Source organism: Lepidochelys kempii, chromosome 6 (genome assembly GCF_965140285.1).
Source record: "Lepidochelys kempii isolate rLepKem1 chromosome 6, rLepKem1.hap1, whole genome shotgun sequence".
NCBI classification, from domain to species: domain Eukaryota; kingdom Metazoa; phylum Chordata; order Testudines; family Cheloniidae; genus Lepidochelys; species Lepidochelys kempii.
This window is the reverse complement of record NC_136385.1, coordinates 32,268,090-32,286,569: the sequence shown is the minus strand read 5'-3', so window position 1 is coordinate 32,286,569 and position 18,480 is coordinate 32,268,090. Positions and strand designations below refer to the sequence as shown.

The 18,480-nt window shown below is 39.0% G+C and overlaps 1 protein-coding gene across 32 annotated transcripts in view; it reads right to left on the bottom strand.

Annotated features, from left to right (window-relative positions):
- Nucleotides 1–18,480, bottom strand: part of SOX6 (SRY-box transcription factor 6) — a 445,473-nt gene that overhangs the window by 162,465 nt on the left and 264,528 nt on the right. For all 32 annotated transcript variants that reach the window (XM_073347430.2, XM_073347425.2, XM_073347409.2 and 29 more), the window contains 2 exons: nt 6,898–7,070; nt 2,555–2,623 (listed from right to left, as the gene is read on the bottom strand). In XM_073347430.2, the coding sequence (XP_073203531.2) occupies nt 2,555–2,623; nt 6,898–7,070 (242 nt within the window). The remainder of the gene's footprint in view (nt 1–2,554; nt 2,624–6,897; nt 7,071–18,480) is intronic.

Below are 18,480 nucleotides of genomic sequence, written 5' to 3'. Positions count from 1 at the left end.
CCACAGGACAGCCTTAGAACTTGCCTTTTAAAAATGATGCAATCAGAACCAGAATTAATCCCAATGCAAGAAGAAATGAGATTGGGCACAAAAATAAAGCTATTCCAGAGCTATTCTCACTGTGTGAGAACTGCAGTCAGTTTGTTATTGGCCATGCTGCAAGCAAGTTAAGATTTCACAATGAATCTCAGGGAAATCTGTGGATTTTCAATTCCCATAATGAAGGTGGCACCCAGCACCCAAGTATTATTCGTTTTATATTGACATATTCTTGCAAGCACAGTTACCACTTTCTCCATAAAGAAACCAGTACATATGGGAACTTCCAACTTTTCTAACACAAAAGGGCCTACACATTACATGAAATTTACAAATTTAGTTTCACCCTCTTCTTTGTGTGTGTGGGGGGATTATTTGTTTGTTTTTTCTTAGTAAGTTCATGGAAAACTGACGAGTGCAAAAAGAAAACTGTTTCTGAAAATATGCCAAGAATTGTACCCATAACCCATTGCATTAGCAGACAAATTATATGCGGGCATAAGCACTATAGACTAGGGTATGAAAATCCTCCCAAAACTAAAATACATTTGGTTCTTGCCCTACTTTGACCTTTTGGAAGTCCCTGGCAGGTTAGTGAGGATTCCTATGGAGTTCTATTGATTGGTGATCTACCCACAATACTGTTCGGTTGGAATCACTTGGGAATGCAAGAGAGTCAGATAGTAGGACCCAGAGGGTTTCCAAAAACCTCAGAGAAGCGTTAAGTTTTTTTGGACTGGGAATATGAAGTAAGATTCTTCCCATTGAAGCCAACCATGTTCTGCCAGATAGATAGAAAAACTGACTTTTGCCATGACACCACATTTTCCCATGTCTGTGTATCCCACTTTTCAACAGAAGTAAAAAACTCTTGCATAACTCTTTCATGAATAAGTATTCTGAGGATAGCCAAAGGTGACTGAGAGGAACATGGGATGGAGGGGAGTGACCAGGGTAGTCCTATACCCTATGAAGGTTTGCCAAAGATGATTCCCCCATTCCAGTGCCTTAAAGGCTCCCACAGTCATAATTTGACTCCTTCTGTGCCAACAAGTTCTACTGATACATATAATTCTAATTAGGAGTGTTTGTATGCACTCAAGAAATTCCTTGAATGGTCCCACACTGATGGTCCAGCTCATGGTGAAATAAGATGAATTTGTTAAGGAGACTAGCTTTGTCCCGTTTCATTGTGAAATGTTAAACCCCATTCACCTTAAAAAATACCAGGACCTATTTTTCCTGGTCTCTTTTATATTTTTAAACCATTTAAGTTATCCTTTATTTGCAGCTCTTATGCCAATTCAAGATTTTTTTATGTAATAAACTAATTAATGGTTTTCTAAAACTAACGTTACCTGTTCTGCAAGTCAGGGGTAGAGAGGAATATGTAATATTTATTTGCCTCAAGTATTTTTATGTTCTCTTTCCCCAATGCACAACTAAGATAGTGATACACAGTCTTCTTTTCAAAACTACATTCAGCCAAGAAAACAATGAGGACAATGTTCTGCACTTCTATTGTGCCTTTCATCCCAGGGTGTCAGTGTACTTTACAAATGTTAATTAACCCAATTAATGTCTAAACAAAATAACATTGTGATATTTGTAAAGGGATATACAAACATATTGGGGTAAGGATGAGGAAGGGAATAAGTGCAATTTCTGCCTACAGAGACTGCTGGATAGTAGGGACAGAGGCGGGTGGCTCTCACTGGTGCATCCGGCTGCACAACATAACCAACAACACAGCAGGTGACCAGCCACCCAATAGCTTGTCAACAGCCAGGATGGCAAATTTAAATAGAAGAATAGGCCAAGGGAGAATGGTGAAGTGGGGAGGATGACACAGTGAGGAAATCCATACATCAAGAACCCCTGCAAATAAAGTTTGACTGTATAGACACTTGAGAGTCTACGTGTACGTGATCAAGCAAGAGACTACGGGTTAGGCACAGCTACAAGGTTGCCTATGGGGTGCACCAAAAGGTACTGTGGGTCGTGGTGCACCAGCACGCATTTGGATATTAGGCAGGATATCAGAGCCTGGGAACCTAGTTGTGTGTCACAACAGGTTTGGGGTATGCTGGCATTTCAAAGGCCATCTTCCTGCTCTATAGCTGTTTGCTTTGGTTAATGAAGTTTCAAGCGTTTTCTATGGACTGTTTTCCATAATAATCTTCTCCTTATAAAGCCAATTCTCTTTTTGTACAATAAAGTAATCTATAAACAATAACTGAATCTCTGCTTCTCCTTCATGGTGTGTAAATCAAAATGATTGCAGATTCTAGAGTTAAATGGCAAGATTTAAGAAATAATTCACAACTTTCAAAAAACCTGCTTATTAACCAAAAGCAGTTTCCATCAAAATATTGTTGACAATTATTTTCAAAGACACAGAGACCCTCTTTGTAGGGGTTTATGCGTAAAGCATGTGGTTGTTTTATCTTAAATCCTTCCCTCTCTGTAAATGGAATTTAAGCATAATCAGAAGAGAGCAATAAAACACACTGACCTGAATTTGCTGCTGCAGTAGATTGATTTTGTGCTGCTGTTGCAAAAGTTGCTGTTGTTGTCTTGCAATCTATTAGAAATAAATTTTTCATTAAAACAGTAATGTCCAAACTTTCATCTTATTGAGTGAAAACAACCTCTGAGTTATTCTTCATGATCATTTCAAACAGTTTTTTTTTTTATTGAGCATCATTTAAGAGTTACGAAAACACCAGGAGGAAGATTAGTGAACGATATTTTTTGAGGTACCTGTATAAATAATAGAAACATTTCAAACTTAAATATAACATCAGAACTTAACTATCCAGTAAAACTTATGTACTAATACTAAACACTTAGGCCCCAACTCAGCAAAGCATATAAGCATATCCTTAAACTTATTCAGGTGTGTGATTCCATCCCTATCTATGGTGCTTAAGGTTAAGGACATACTTTATTGCTTTGTTGAACTGGGGCTATATAGAGTGCTTCAAAATACAAGGGCAAGCTTGTGTCAGTCTTATTCACTTTGAGTGGTATCTTACTCCCTAGTAGGTACCACTGCCTTAAGTGGAACTGCTCAGTGAGAAAGGTGCTATTCAATGTGTAAAAGTGGCAGAATCTGGGGCTAAATAATTAATTCTCAGAAGAAATCTGTGAAATATGTGATTATTATTATTCTCCTTTTATCAGCTGGGCAAGTGAAGGTGAGAGGTTAGGGGTCTGAGGCTCCTTTTCCTTTACATGGGTTGAGAGAAGCAAGTTCATATAGCAATGGGCCAGAGTGCAGAGAGGCTTGTGCAGAATGAGAGGAAGCTCTCCCAAGAGCTCTTAGAGCAGAAGGAGATGCCCTGAGCCTCTCAGCTAAGACATATTTTTGAGCAGAAATCTGTGCAGCAGATAATGTCGACCACCATTAACTTCCCATACAGCTGCTGCGGAGAAGCCAAGAGGAGCTGGGTGAGCTACTGGGACTGCTGCCTTGAAGGGATAACTGCTCAGAAGATCTGATCAGGGATTGAATCTGAGTTGCCCAGGAAACCCAGCCTCAGCAACCGTGCTGACTTCCCTTTCTGCTAGGACACCCTCCTCCCAGTCCTGAGGGTCTGAGCCTCACACTGTGACTCATTTCTCAAGTATCATTTCCCCTCCTATAAATATTCCTTGGGAAAGGGGATATCAGGCTTCTTCTGAGTTACCTCTGCAAGAGTCAGTACCAGAGTTAATGTCTGAACTCAGGAGTACCTAGCTCCCAGTGTGTGGGAAGAACACTGCTTTCTCTCTCTCTCTCTTGCGCTCTTCCCTTCTTCCCCAATATAGTACATGATTTTACATGTGTGTATGTTTCAATGTTGGGAAAGCTAAGAAAATAGGCAGTAGAGATAATATTTTGATAAAGAAAATACAGTAAATGCTGCAAGGGTGATTTTGAAACATGACTGCATTTTCAACTAACTTTAGCTCAAAGTATACAGATCAGTTGCATAATATGCAAACAAAAATGCAGTATCTTTATGCACATGTTAGGAGAAGGCAATAGTATAGCACAAAATGATCAGTTTTAGGTTTCTTTTTCTTTTAAAATTGCAGGATCTGAAAAAATATGCATTTATTTCATTGCTACACGAAAAAATCATCCCTGTGCAGGGGATGAGTATAAGATTTATGCACCACATAAGTCCCAATTACACCCTCAAATAGGAAGTTGATGTCAACCAGTTCCTGCAGCTGAGAGACAGGATAGTTAGCACAGGAGCAGAATCAAACCACTTTCAGGGACTGCCAAACAGTTGCCTACAAATGGGCTCAAACTGTCTTTATGGTCATGATCTCCTAAGGCTAAACTTCCTGTGAAGTCAATGGGAGTTTAGTGAGTGAGGAATGAAGACTCAGGCCTGCTCCTGCTACTTAAGCAACTAACTCAAACAGGGTCCTGCATCAGCTAGCAAGGCCTGCTGGAGAGGGGGACAGTGTGTGACCAGATAACATAGCTGGGATGGCCAAACCATGGCTCATGAGCTACATGTGACTCTTTTACAGTTAAAGTGTGGCTCTCTAAGCCCCCTCTGCTTTCCCCCCATTCTCTGCCGATCAGGCTGTTTGGGGGAGCTTGGGGTTTCTGCCCTGTGGCGGGATGATGGGGTTAAGAGCTTCTGCCCAGCAGGCACGGATGCTGGAACAATTTTTATAGTGGAGGTGCTGAGAGCCATTGAACAAAACTGTAACCCCTGTGTATAACGAAAACCACTTCAAGCCAGGGGGTGTGGCAGCTCCCCCAGCACCCCTAGTTCCAGCACCTGTGCCAACAGGGAGGGAGGTCTTGGGGCTTCAGCCCTGCCGGGACTAGGGGCTTCAGCAGGAGCAGGGCTGAAGCCCCAATTTCCCCCCGCCACAACTTCAGGGGGCTGAAGCCCTGAGACAACCCCCCATCCTGGCCCCACTGTAGGACTGAAGCCCCGAGCCCTGGCAGGCACACCTTGGCTCTTGAACTTCTGAAGATTGTTGTATGCAGCTCAGAGGGTCAGTAAGTCTGGCCATCCTGTAATACAGGAACAGCTGCCGGGATCTCAGAGTGCCTGGTTATTGTTCTAATTATGATCACCAGTTCCACCTATGCTTAGAGGGGCAATTGCAGCTGATCCTCTTTACTTAGACAGTTCACACATCCATATGAATGGTTAAGTAACGTTATTTTAATTAATGATGTATGCATGATGCCATTTCACCTTAAAGTTGTATTACATCTTACTTGATGCATGTTCACAAGTGGACTTTTCAAGATTCAATTCACAGTGGTACTCAAATTAGCTCAAGCAAATGTCCACCCCAGCACCCAGATCAGATTCAGAATGAAAATCATACACAGGGATTGCTTTCTGACTGTTACATAGATTCCACAGCTACTAGATCCTATGTTTTGAACCATTCTGAACTGCTGGTGATCTGGCCGGTCCTCTGCATCCTAAGTTAGTCAGGGCAGTGTTGAGGGCTTTGTTTAGCTTCTTCATGTAGAGGGGCTAATTTGATAGAGTTCAGATTGCTGGTGTACAGATGGCTGCATCTCTAAGTACAATACCGTAGCTTCGAATGGTTTCAGAATAGCAGCCGTGTTAGTCTGTATCCGCAAAAAGAAAAGGAGTGCTTGTGGCACCTTAGAGACTAAATTAGTTAGTCTCTAAGGTGCCACAAGTACTCTTTTTCTTTTAGCATTTGAATATTCATTTCCTGATGGAAACCAACAAAACACCACTATGCATCTAATATTGATGGTTCCTCCTAAATGGTTTACTGCTGTAATAGAAAATGCATAGAAAACACCACAGTGCAATTATCCTAACATAGGCTAGATGTATAGGCTCGACACAGTGAAGTATGATACATAAGCACCATGTGGCTCAAATTCTGAATGTTATTTGCCAATCGGTTGAGCTACATGCTCGCTTCATTGAGCATGACAACCTAGTTTTAAGTGTCATTTAATTTTCATTTTGAAATATAATTACAAAGTGTTCACTGTAAGATATCACTCGTCTGCAAATGTGTCAAGATTAATTTGTGCTAGCTTATTCACAAGTGTCAATAGTTAATTACTGTGTCATCTCTGGATGGCTAAATGACATTCTAACTTCTGATTTTTTACAGTGTTCCTTTATGTTATTTTCCATTAAGGGATGAGTCCATATTCCTACATGTGGGCAAATATTCAAGCACATAAAATACCAGACGTCACAACTCATTAAAATCAACAGAGCATATATTGCGCTATATAACCTATAAAATACATTTAACTGAAAAGATAATTCTAGTAATAATGTCAGATTCCTAAAAACTGCACATTAATTTGGATCTGTCTGATCTAATGCCTAGGGGATTAGTATATGGGATCATTGTTAGATTTTTATACAACAAGACAAGGACAGCTCTTTAGAACAACTGTGTTTCTTAAAAATATTATTTGCCTTCTTTTCTCCGTAGATATTCTGGTCTCTCAATTATGTACTTTTTTCTTTGATTGTTTAGTTGTCAGACAGAGAGAGAGAGAGAGAGAATTAAAAAATTATGATTTCACTGGTAACTTCCTACCCTTCATCACATGAGTAGCAAGAAATCAAACAATGTATCCACTGAGATTAATTGTAGGAAAGAAATGCTTTGAAATGCCGAACACTACTTTTTCTCAGTCTCCTATGATATTTTTCCCTTTATGAAAATAAAAAAGCAATTCATTATTTCTATTGGTTACAAAGGAATACAATTTCTTTTAATAAAATTGATGAAAGGAAATACCAAGCAGAACAATGTTTATTATGAGTTTTTAATGTTCTACAAGAAACATTTTCACAGATTTCTTTCTTGGAGCCTCACCTGTTCTTGCTGTTGGCGAGCAAGGTCCATTTGCTGCCGTTGTTTTTCAATTTGTGAGGCTGCCAGCTTTTTCTGTTCATCATGGGCAGCCAGGAGCTGCTCCCGTAAACTGATCAGCTGGGTGATCATGGTAGAGAGCTGTCGCTCTTTTTCTGCCAGGCTTTCTGGCGTACCTAAATGAGGAGGAAAGATACATTGTGAAGACAGTAGTTATTGAACAATATTCACAAAGAAATTGGGTTAAGTACCAAAGTGCTTTTTCCACGTGGCAGCTTGAACATATATTTTACTAGAAATTCCCAGCATGCAGCCTTGCTATGTTCCAAGCAGTAGAGGACGTTACAAGAATTGTGAAGCAGAAGAGCAATTGAGAGCAACTATTTCTTTTTTCCGACAAGAGTAATTAATGATGTACTCTGCGATATCAAATCTCTCTTTCCCTTCCATCTAAACCTTCCCAGTGTAATGACTACTTCATGTACTACCAAATTCACATTTTGATTAACATAATTTCCCCTCAGTTGTACATTCTGAAAAAAAAATAAGCAACAAGATTCTGTATTATAAGGACAGCACTTTAATGGTTTGTTGGTCATTTATTTAAGAAGATTTCCATCCATATATAGCATGCTGTAGGAATGGTACAGCATGTGGGTCATTTACTGTCATTGAGAAATCATGGCAAAGGTAAACCTCTGTTATGGAACAAGTATACAAGGCGAGCTACACTTGTAGCCATTGAGAAATGGTTCAACCTGAGAAAATACTTTTAAAAATTCTCATTTAACTTTCAAAGTTTACTCTGCAGAGTGTTTAATTAACATGATACTACGGTACATTTATTCTTTGCACTAATGGTGCTTAGCAGTCTGTTTATGGGTAAACTGTATGGTTCTCCAAGTAAAAAGTTCACGATCCTTTTGCGAATGAAGCCAAAAAATATGCTAAATATAAACTATTTTACTTTGGCACAAATAATAATCTCAACTTACTGTACTTGAATCACACAGGTTTCTTTCCCATGTGAGCATCTCAGATCCAGGGTACTATAATGGACAAGTACAGTGAGAGCACAATACAGTGAAGAGACATTGGGAAGCAAAACAACTACTTTCTCCTGGGAAGAAAGCTCCAACTGGATTTGGAGGAAATGAGTCTTGCCAGGCCCACAGAATAAACAAGAGGTGGGGAGCAGGCCAACCAGCTAAAGATCCATGTGAGCCTGCTGGATGCCCCAAAGACATATGGAATTAGATGAGGAGGTAAGGCGATTCCTCCCTCCCACTGACTCACAGAAGACAGCTTCAGGTAAAGAGGAGCCTTAAGACTTTTTGAGGAAGGAGAAGAGAGTTGTGGGGAAGTGGGTCAAGTAAGGAACGGAAAAGCTGGCACCAGAGTTCTGAATCTACCTTCCTCCCTAGAGGAGGATGGAAGTCTTCCAGGCAAGAAGAGGCTGCCAGGTTTCAGTAGCTGCTTCTTCTCCAAGGATGGGGAAACAAACAGGATTCTATGCAGCAGGTTTGAGACTCCGAGAGACTCAACTACTTACACTACATTATTTTTGGATTAATATTATTTTTAAATGTGTAGAGGGTTTTACATTCAAACATGGTCACCAGCGGTGCTCAGCTGCCACATTGATGGGCACAGGATAAAAACCTGAAGAGGCCAAGATTAGTGAAAGGATTTCAGAAATCTTCAATCTGTATTTACTGCATTTTTATGTTTTCTCTTGTAAATATTAAGAAAATCCCTTTGGAAGAAATATTCTGAAATGCTATTGTGGAAATAGTATTGTAAGGATTTTTCAAAAGATAGGTTGAAAATGTAATATGATTTTCATTTAAAGTGTTCCAAAAATGTGGCCTACATCTGTTTATCTGGCTGGAAAGAGAATACAGTTACTGCATGGATTAAATCATTCTTGCTCAGCAGCCCAAAACTTCAGGGTAAAAAGGTAACTGTTTGGAAGTGCATTTCTTAATTTCAATTAATATTTATATTTAAAAGAAAAAAGCTGAAGGGCATTCTATTGTTTAATCCAATTTCTTGTGAAACTCCAGAGGGCTCGTGTGAACTTTAAAATAGTGCATCAATGCCCCAAAAGAGAATCTGGGTAAAAATGTTTAAAGTGTCTAAGTGAGTTGGAAGGCTAAATACTATTTTCAAATGTGATGTAGGCACATAGGAGCCTAAGTTTCACTGAAAATCAGAGGAATTTAGGCTCCTAAATAAAGCTGGACAAAATTTTTCAACCAAAACTTTGTTTTCTTTGCTAAAAAATGCAGATTCAGATTGACCAAAACATTTTGGGAGTTTGTGTGATTTCAATAAAAAATAGGGGAGAGGGTCAGAAATGTCAAAACAGTTCATTCTGACAGTTCCAATATGAAATATTATGATTTGCAGGCTAGATTCACAAGGGAATTTAGGCACCACTGGCATTCACAAAACTGAGGAAGACATGTCATCCACTCCATTATACCGCACTGGTTAGAGTACTTGCCTGGTAGATGGAAGTCCAGGGGCTCAAGTCCCTGTTCCAGACACAGGATTTAAACCTCTACAGCAAGGATTTGAACTCAGGTCTCCCTCTTCTCAGATGAGTGACCTAACCAACTCCTTTGTGACTATGTCACTTTTGAAAATTTTACATTGCGGCTTCAAAGTGATTTAGGTGCTTTTGAAATATGTACCCCCTAGTTAAGTTTCAATTAATAGACAGCCACCTCAAAAATACACTCCACACTGCCACGAGGAAACATATTTATCTGCCCTCCATAGCCACCACTGATCTACTCCTCTACTTAATCCAGAAAGACAATTGGGAGCAACCTGCTGACTAAGATGATATTCAGACCCATTCACTGACATCTGGGGAAACCATAGCTTAAGACTTCCACATCTGTCAAGCAGCTTCTGAATTGAAATTCTGAGCCTTGATTTTAGTGTCATAAAATATTTTACATACCCAAGGCAGGCATTACAATTCCAATTTGTTACCATATTATTCTGCATGCTTTGTATTTATGTCATAATATGGTTATAAAACCAGCACACAAAATGCTTGCTAAAGCTGTGACATTTGACTATTCTGTTAGACTTAGCTGGAATGCCTGATGTAGGTATGATAGAACACAAGCATCTAAGATATCTCCTTTCCCATTCTTTTAATTCCATACAGTTGCACACTGAAGTTACAATTTCCCATTCAGAAAACAGCAGTGGTAATTGTTTTAGAAGAAAACCACATCTAAAATAATTAATCCCATTACATTATTGACCCCCACCACCAATTATTAATCCTTATTCATTCCCACACAACTCATGTCCACAAATGGGATAGGACTGATGACCCTAAAGCATGCTCATTGAAAATAACGAGAAGCCTATGAAACTGTGCCACATCCTAGTTGAACGCTACTTGTGGCAAGAAAGGATAAAAGATACCTGAATGTTGCGGGTGGGGGGTTAATGGCATAATTTAATTTTGGAGTGGAAAATCCTATCCATTATTTTACAGTTTAAATACTAATAAAAAACAACTTGCTAAGAATGCAGACCAGATTGAGCTGATCTAGCTGGGCCAACAGAGGTCATCAGTAGCTGTGTACCATCATCATCTGTTTCACATCCACTTACTGCAGCGAGCTACAAGATCCCTAAAATCATTACCAGTAAATAAACTTCTCTGCTGACTAATATATATATAGCTGTCTGTACAATACATTTGCCATGAAGACAGATAAAACAAAAAACTTCATATAAAAGATATCAACATACAGTAAATATGCCTGCTTTCATAAACTACTATATATTACACACGTAGCTTTCTCTCTCTGCTCTGAACTATATCTATTCTCTAACTCCAAAGACAGTGCTGCATTTTTTTCCATGGAGCTTTCCTTATCCCCAAAACACATCTGTCTTGAGTTTCACTAAGATTTGTCAGGTGGATCAGTGCTCCCCAGGGCCTGCTCCATCTGAAGTATTTTAATTTGACTAAACACCTGATTTATTTTATCTCTCCGATGAGAAAGGCAGTTTGTCTTAATAGAGTCTGTCAGCCCACAGTCCCATTCACAGCAATTTACAGGCAGCCAGGGACGCTGGAAGAGAAGAGTGCTGTGATTCTGTATTTTATCCTCCTCCAGAAAGCACCTAAAAGCAGCTATTCACTGCTTCTGCATGTGGCATTTTAGAACTGAATTAGCTTTTTATTCAAGTAACTACACTTGTTGTGAATAGCTTATCTGTAAAATTGCTACATTCACTACTGATTTTATTAACCTTTGGCTCCATCACAAAATGGTCTTCAGTTAAGAAAGACCTTTAAAATTGACACATTTTTCTTATGGGCCTTTATTTCAGTGACTTCAGATTTACTGAATTTGATCCATTGACTTCTTTACTGGTTGTATTTAAAATTTTGAGGCTCAATGGGAAGTCACTGGTATTTAAGGAAATTTTTTTTAAAAATAAACATAACGGCAATTTTCCTCATCAAAAGTTTAGAATAAACAATAATTTATTCTTCATTGTAGACATTAAAGTATCTACCCTTCCTTGGTGTCTAATAAGCTAAATAAATAATCATAATTGTTCCATCAATTCAATTCTCCATTGTGTTCATTGATTTAACAGTGAATCTTGTATTGCTTTAAGTGTACATTGAGATAAAGTGATCAAATTGAACAGAACCAACACATCAAAGGAAAAATTGAGGAATTTTGGTCATAGGTCAATCTAACAGAGAGTAATAAAATAAAACAGCTATAAATCAACTCCAAAAGAGACCAACTAAATTTTTTTTGTCAGCTAAGATTGCACTTACAGTGTATTCTCCTTGTGGCAAAGTCCTGTCTTTCAAAATTGTTTATAAAGCTCCATGTGCATTTCTGGTGCTATAAAAAAATTATACTTTCCGAAATCTTACATTCAAATCCTTACTAAAATGTGCATAATGATATGCTGCACTTCCATCTGGAAGGCAGTGTAGCTCAGTAGACAGAGCACTGGACTGGGACTCAGGAGACCTGGCCTGCTGGGTGAATCTGGACAAGTCATTTCATCTTCATGTGTTTCAGTTTCTCCATCTGTAAAAGGTGGATAATAATCCTGTCTTCCTTTGTAAAGAGCTTGAAGAGGTGGTATACGTGAAAGGTGCTGTATAAAAGCTAAATATTATTATTATTATTATTATTATCTGTCCAGATTTCTTAAAAATGTTTGGAAAGTGATTATAAACCTCATGTCCCAAAATTGTAGATACAGAGTTTATTATTTTGCAGTTTGAGAAGAGAAATTTGTTCCACTGCTTTTCCAGCACTTCTCCCACCCCTGTCATTGATCAGTCTATTTACTGGTTTATCTGCATGTCAGTGACTCTCACAAGATGACATTCCATTTGAGATTCTAGAGACATGATGGCATAGCGATAGCTGTGGGGAACAGAGAAAATAAACAGGAACAAGAAACAAAAGATTTTCAGAGCTACTGAATGTAATTTCAAACTCTGTTCTTTTGTACTCAGCAACAGAAAAAGGACAGCCCCTTTAAAAACTGTATGCTGTACCAACCCAAAAAAAGACAATAAGAAACACAGAGTGACAAACAGGCCTAGTAATTAAAATACAAAGTCCACAGAAGAGGGACTTTTTCCATTGACATCAATAGGCTTTGGATCAGGCCCTAACAGCAGGAGACTAGCAGGCTGGAATCAAAGCTTCTAATTCTCACCCTGACACTAAATCACTGAGAGTTCTTGAACAAGGCTGCCTCAGTTTCCCCAACCTGTAAAACGTGTAAATTAGCACAACAAAGTAGTTTTGTTCAATCTACAAAGTGCTTTGAGATGTTTGGATCAAAGTCTCTAGGCAGCTGCAAAGTATTATCATTTCTCTTGAATTCCATGATTAACATAGAGCCTTATAAATACCATTCTCTTTCACTCTCTGCATCTTAAACTTTTGTCTGATACATCTAAATAAAACATGAAAGCTAAGTTACAATTGCTTATGCCCCCTCTGTTTAGTGTTTTAAATAACCAGACAGTGTATTTTTAATAAGATCAACAGAAGGCAAGACAAGAAAGGAGAAGAGCGGACTTTGCCAGCAGCTACAGAAAGGCTTAAAAACACTTAACTGCAGTTCCAAAGTATCATCAACTGAAGCAATCCAACCAACAATCAAAAATGATTTTGAATCAAATTAAGCAATTTCTGCCTTTGAAAAAAGGATGTCCAATTCCCCTGGAAGTTCTAATATTTTTTAATGGACATTGTTTGAGAAGGAAAAAAACAAAAACACAGTGCCAGACATAAAGGAAAGTATATTCAATCTGAGCTGCTGGAAATAACCTGGTTAAACCATTCATTCTGTCTAACACCACAGTCTGCAGCACACATCAGATGGGCTGTGATGTCTCTACTTCACAGGCTCTCTGTCCAGCATTTAGCATTTACACTTTTTTGATTGGATCACCTTTTAAATGCCACAAAATAGGGCAGCAGAAGTCAACAAAAATAAACAGGGAAAACAGAAGAAAGTAACAATTGAATGGAAAGGCTTCTGAGATAAAAGTCAGTTTGTGGTGGCTGCCTGAAGAAGGAGCCCCCTTCCCAGCACGAGCATCTAATTTGAGTTCTAACTCCAACAGCAGTTTAAAAAGCTTTCCGCTCTAAAGGGCCCCAAGTGCATCATAAAGATAAAAGATTTCAGTACAAAACAACCACAAAGACCTCTATTATCTTATCGGTCTTTGGTTACCACAGCCTAACCAATATGACTAAGTTCTAAAAGACTCTTTTTTATACAAACACCAGAATACTGGAATTTCTTTATTTCATGATCAGTTAGCGATTGTGTGTGCTCCCATATGCTACTGTCCAGTCCTCAGTCAATAAAAAGTTTTATAAATGCTGCTGTTGTGCTTTATAGCATCCAAATGCAGAAGGCAACAGAGCAAACGTCCAGCAAGCAAACCACACAGGCTAGCATCTTTAGTGAAGGTGTGAGATTCCCCCGACCCTCACATGAAAGCAATTCCTAATGTAACCCAACAATAAAATAAAATAAAATCCTGTGTGTATAAACAAGACTGGAAGATGTGTGAAGTAATTTATGAAATAATAATTTAGTGCAAATTCTGTCAGATTAATATAGATTATCTCCAAAAAGTGGCTTAAGAAAGCTCTACTCATGATGTGGTCCAAAATGCTTAACTGATGATCTGCAGGATTTTGCCGTACTCCCAGATGTGCTTAACACCAGATGCCTAGCACATTTCAGATGTTGGTGAACCAAAAGCAGTGTGGTTTGGAGAAACAGAGTGTATTAACACAATGCATAACTCAGTAGTAACCTGCGGTCTGAAAATCATTTTAAGAGTTACATTATGATCTGCTTAAAATGTGTTTTCACCCCCATACTGTTCTAGGCTGGCTATCTATATTACAGGGAGCAGTATGGGAGGACAAGAAGCCTCCACAGGGTCATTATGACCCACCCTCCCAACCACACACACACACGTGTATGTAGGTGGGGAGTGGACAGGGAAAGCATCACAATTACAGGGCTAGCTGCACTTTTGTCCCCTGTCTGGTATCTCTAAGAGCACCCCTTCAGGTGTCAGGCCTTGTGCTTTTAGCTATCCTGGAACAGTATTCCATAATTCTTCCATTCTTACCAGGCCATGGCCTACAGTACCCTGTAGGTCAACCATGCTTGCCTAGCAGATCGTACTGAGATTAGGAACCTGGGGCTTTTGCATTTGTGAGTCTGTGACTAATGGGGTATGGTGACAAAACATCCTTCTTAAACCAAGTACTGTGTATGGTGAAGCATTTGGAGGGGGGGGGAATATGATTTAAAGAGAGTCTTCACAAATGTTTCTCTTCCCTAACCTAGATAGTGACCTCGGAAGGCCTAACTTTTTCAGACACTCCCAACAAGTGTCTGTGTCTCAGCCTGGCTCCCCCAAATGACTACCCCTCCCCTTGAGAAAGTGGTCCTTTGTAAACCCGCTGCATTCTTTCAATCTCTTGTGTTTGCAGGCCTTTTCCTGTCCTGACATTGTCTCTTAACTATCAAGTTTTTGCTGAAAAGTGGCTTATCTGGTGCCACTCTTTTTCCTTCCTGCTTGTATTTCCCAGCAGCCCCCTTTTTAAACTAAACCAATAAATTCATACCATGACCATCCCAATAACCAGGTCAACAGACAATAGTAATCTCTTATTACAGAACAGCTCCAAAACCATCAGAGGACGTAACCTGTACAAAGTATAGGGCCAGCTCACATTACTTTCCCCCAGGTGACTCTCTGAGTCACAGACTGGTCCCTGATCTGCTCCTTGGGTAGCAAATCTAAGCACTGCCCCATACTTAGGTCTGTGGCAAAGACACAATTGAGCCCTAAAAGAAAATCAATTTCAGGAGTGTAATTGTTCCTGGCCTTAGGGGTAATATGATATGTCCATAGCCTCTCCAGATAGTAGCCACAAGGGAAAAGGCTGAATATTTGTATTTTTATCCAAATGGCATCTTAAAAAGTTCACACACACACACACATACAAATGCTTGAACACTATTTTAGACAATCCTTAGAGCACTTCAGCTCCATTAATATACTTGGGCAGTTTCTGGCTATTATACAAACCTACTTCATATGTTCTATGCTATTTAAAAGAAAACTACCCCTTTTTTCCCATAGTGGCCCTCAGAAATTCCAGAAAATGTATTCATCCATGTACATGCAACCAGTAGGAAAACGAGTTGCTGAATTAATTATTCTGAAAGTTTTACAAAAGTAGAGATTTAGAGTTGTGAATGGCTAGTTTGACGAGGTAAATGATTTCAGAAATGGTTTGTATCTGTTCAATGGGCTCAGTTTGGAATCTGTGTGAAAAAAATGTGTCAGCAATGAAGGGAAACAGAAATACGCATCAGACTTTCCAACTAAACCTCAGTAAACCTGTTCTTCCTAAGTTAGAGGATGATGAGAAAAGGAAAGGCCACAGGCAGAGAGTAGTGTGAATAGTGATTTAAAGACAAACACTGAAAATAAGAGGTTGAAAGGGAAAGAGAAGCAAGGAATTTTGACCAGTAGCTCTGAAGAATGTAGCCTAGGACACCGCATTGGTAATCCAGATAAAATGAACAGGATGGTGTTGCATTTGAAACAATAATTATTAAGAATACAGACAAGAATTAGAAAAACAACAGTTGCCTGTATTACATATATAAGATTTAATTCCAAGAAGCTTAAAATAAGCAAGCAAGATAAGTGGAAGGAAGTTTAGTTATTAGGGTGCTAACTTGAGATGTGGGAGACCCACGTACAATTCACTGCTCTGTCAGACTTCCTGTGTGATCGTGGGCAAGTCACTTAGTCTCTCAGTTCCTATCTATAAAAAGGGGATAACAATACTTCCTTACCTCATAGGGTTGTTGTGAGGATAAATACACTAATGACTGTGAAACACTCAGATAATGGGGTAATGCGGGACAGAAAATTCCCTAAGATAGATGGAGAGGAAGAATTCCAGTGTCTGTTTTTGCTAAAATTTCACCCACTAATGCTCTGCAGCAGGACATCAAATTACAAATATTTCATCATCCAAATGACGTTTACCTGCTGTTTGTGAAATCAATAGCATTATACAAACTAATCCTTTTCATGGGTCTCAAATACACATCACGTTGATTCCAGGATAAGAGCTATGAGAAGCAGGGCACAGGATGATTTGAAGAACGATGGAGGATTTCCATTTATTGTAGTCCATGTAATAAGCAATAACACAAGTAAAAAGAAATTCCATAAAGTAGATCATTTTAAGGTCCTGGAAAGAAAACTAACAATTAGATGATGAAGGTGTGGGGGGTTTTTTCATTCTCAATTAATTGGGATTATCCAGCAATAGTGGCTGGTCAAGTACCTTGCTCTCTTCCACCTTTAAGCATATAAATATTTGGAAAAGTAATATGGTAACTATATAGATAATTTATTCATTACATATACTTTATAATATTTATATTTATATTAAATGTATAGTAACAGGTCAAGATAGATTAGGTATTAAATACACTTGATTGTGATGTTCACAGCTGAAAACTGATATACTGTGTGGAGAAAATTCTGCCCTTTATTACATCTCTTCAACCTCATTAAAGTCAATACATTTGCACAGGTGTAAATGGAGAGCAGAATTCATTTTTTTGCCAAATGCGCTATTTCTAGTTCACTGTATGTTTGGAAGCACACACACACAAACAAAGATACAGACAGGAGTAAACAATATGTAAAGAAAAGGCTGGTAAGGAAAGGCTCTATCAATGGACTATGTTGATTCAAAAAACCAAGCTACTAAAGGTAGTGTAGCTGGAAATGTTAAAGAATTAATGAACAGGAAATCTATCACACCGGTATAACTGTCACCTTCAGAGAGTTAAAATTAAACTGTGGGAACAAACAAATGATACTCCATGGTACACTGTGGCATAAACAAGAGTCAATTACATTGACTATTCCAGCAACTGCAAGATAAAAATAGACTTACTGGACTCAATCTTCAGCTGTGTCTAATAAGTGACAGGCACTGGTAAAGGGAAAAGACACAAGAGCAATTTGTGGCTAGCAGCTCCTGGGGCCAATTCTATGTTGTCCCTGTCCCTATCACAGTTTAGAGCAGTTTCATGGTAAACTAACCTGGGCTAGCTATGGTCCCAAGACGCCAGTATGCCAGCTGGGAACTACCGGAGAGCAGCTGGCTTGCTGGCTCATTTGTGTCACTGGGGCAGTGAAGAGGAGCTGTCCCAATATCACTTGTAATTTACATCAGAAGGTACAAAAGATTTAAGGGCCTGAGGGTAAAAAGACTGCTCTACAATGTCATCAAATATACCTCTCTGAGATGGGAGGGCTGCTGGATACAAGACAGGGGCAGCACCAGGATGCCAGAAGTTCCAATAGTAAAGATGGCAGAACTTCTGGAACTTTATACAGTGTAAAGTAACATTAAATATATAGGGTTGACCATTCTGCCCCAACACACAGCACTGTGTCTGTACCGCTGCCAGGATCATTAAGGTACCCTCCACTAGTTTTATGACTGAAGGTGAAATCTTGAGCTAAAAATATACATCATCAAACTTCCCTTTATTATTGGAAACCACCCTAACTCATTCCTTAATCACAAACCATCGCAGGCCTATGTTACAGCTTCTTTAAGGAGATACAACAAAGTAGTAAAAAGGTTTAAAAACCTACACCTTTTACTTTTCATGACTGGTTCCACATCAATAGCCTTATTCTTCAACTTTCAGCTTCAGAATGCTGTAAACTGCCACACAGCAAGAGAAAGGGAGTTTCATCTGGGAATGTGGGACATCCAATATATACAGCACTTTTCCTTTTGAAGCCTGGGCCTCAAGTATTGTGTGTACGGGGGGGCGAACGGGCGGGAGCTTGTCTTTTATTCAAATGTTCAAACACCAAGATCAGTAAAGTAGTGGCTGAAAGAGCGGAGATGTTAATCCTAACATTGGTCAAACTTCCCAGTAACAACCATAATGTTAATAATACTT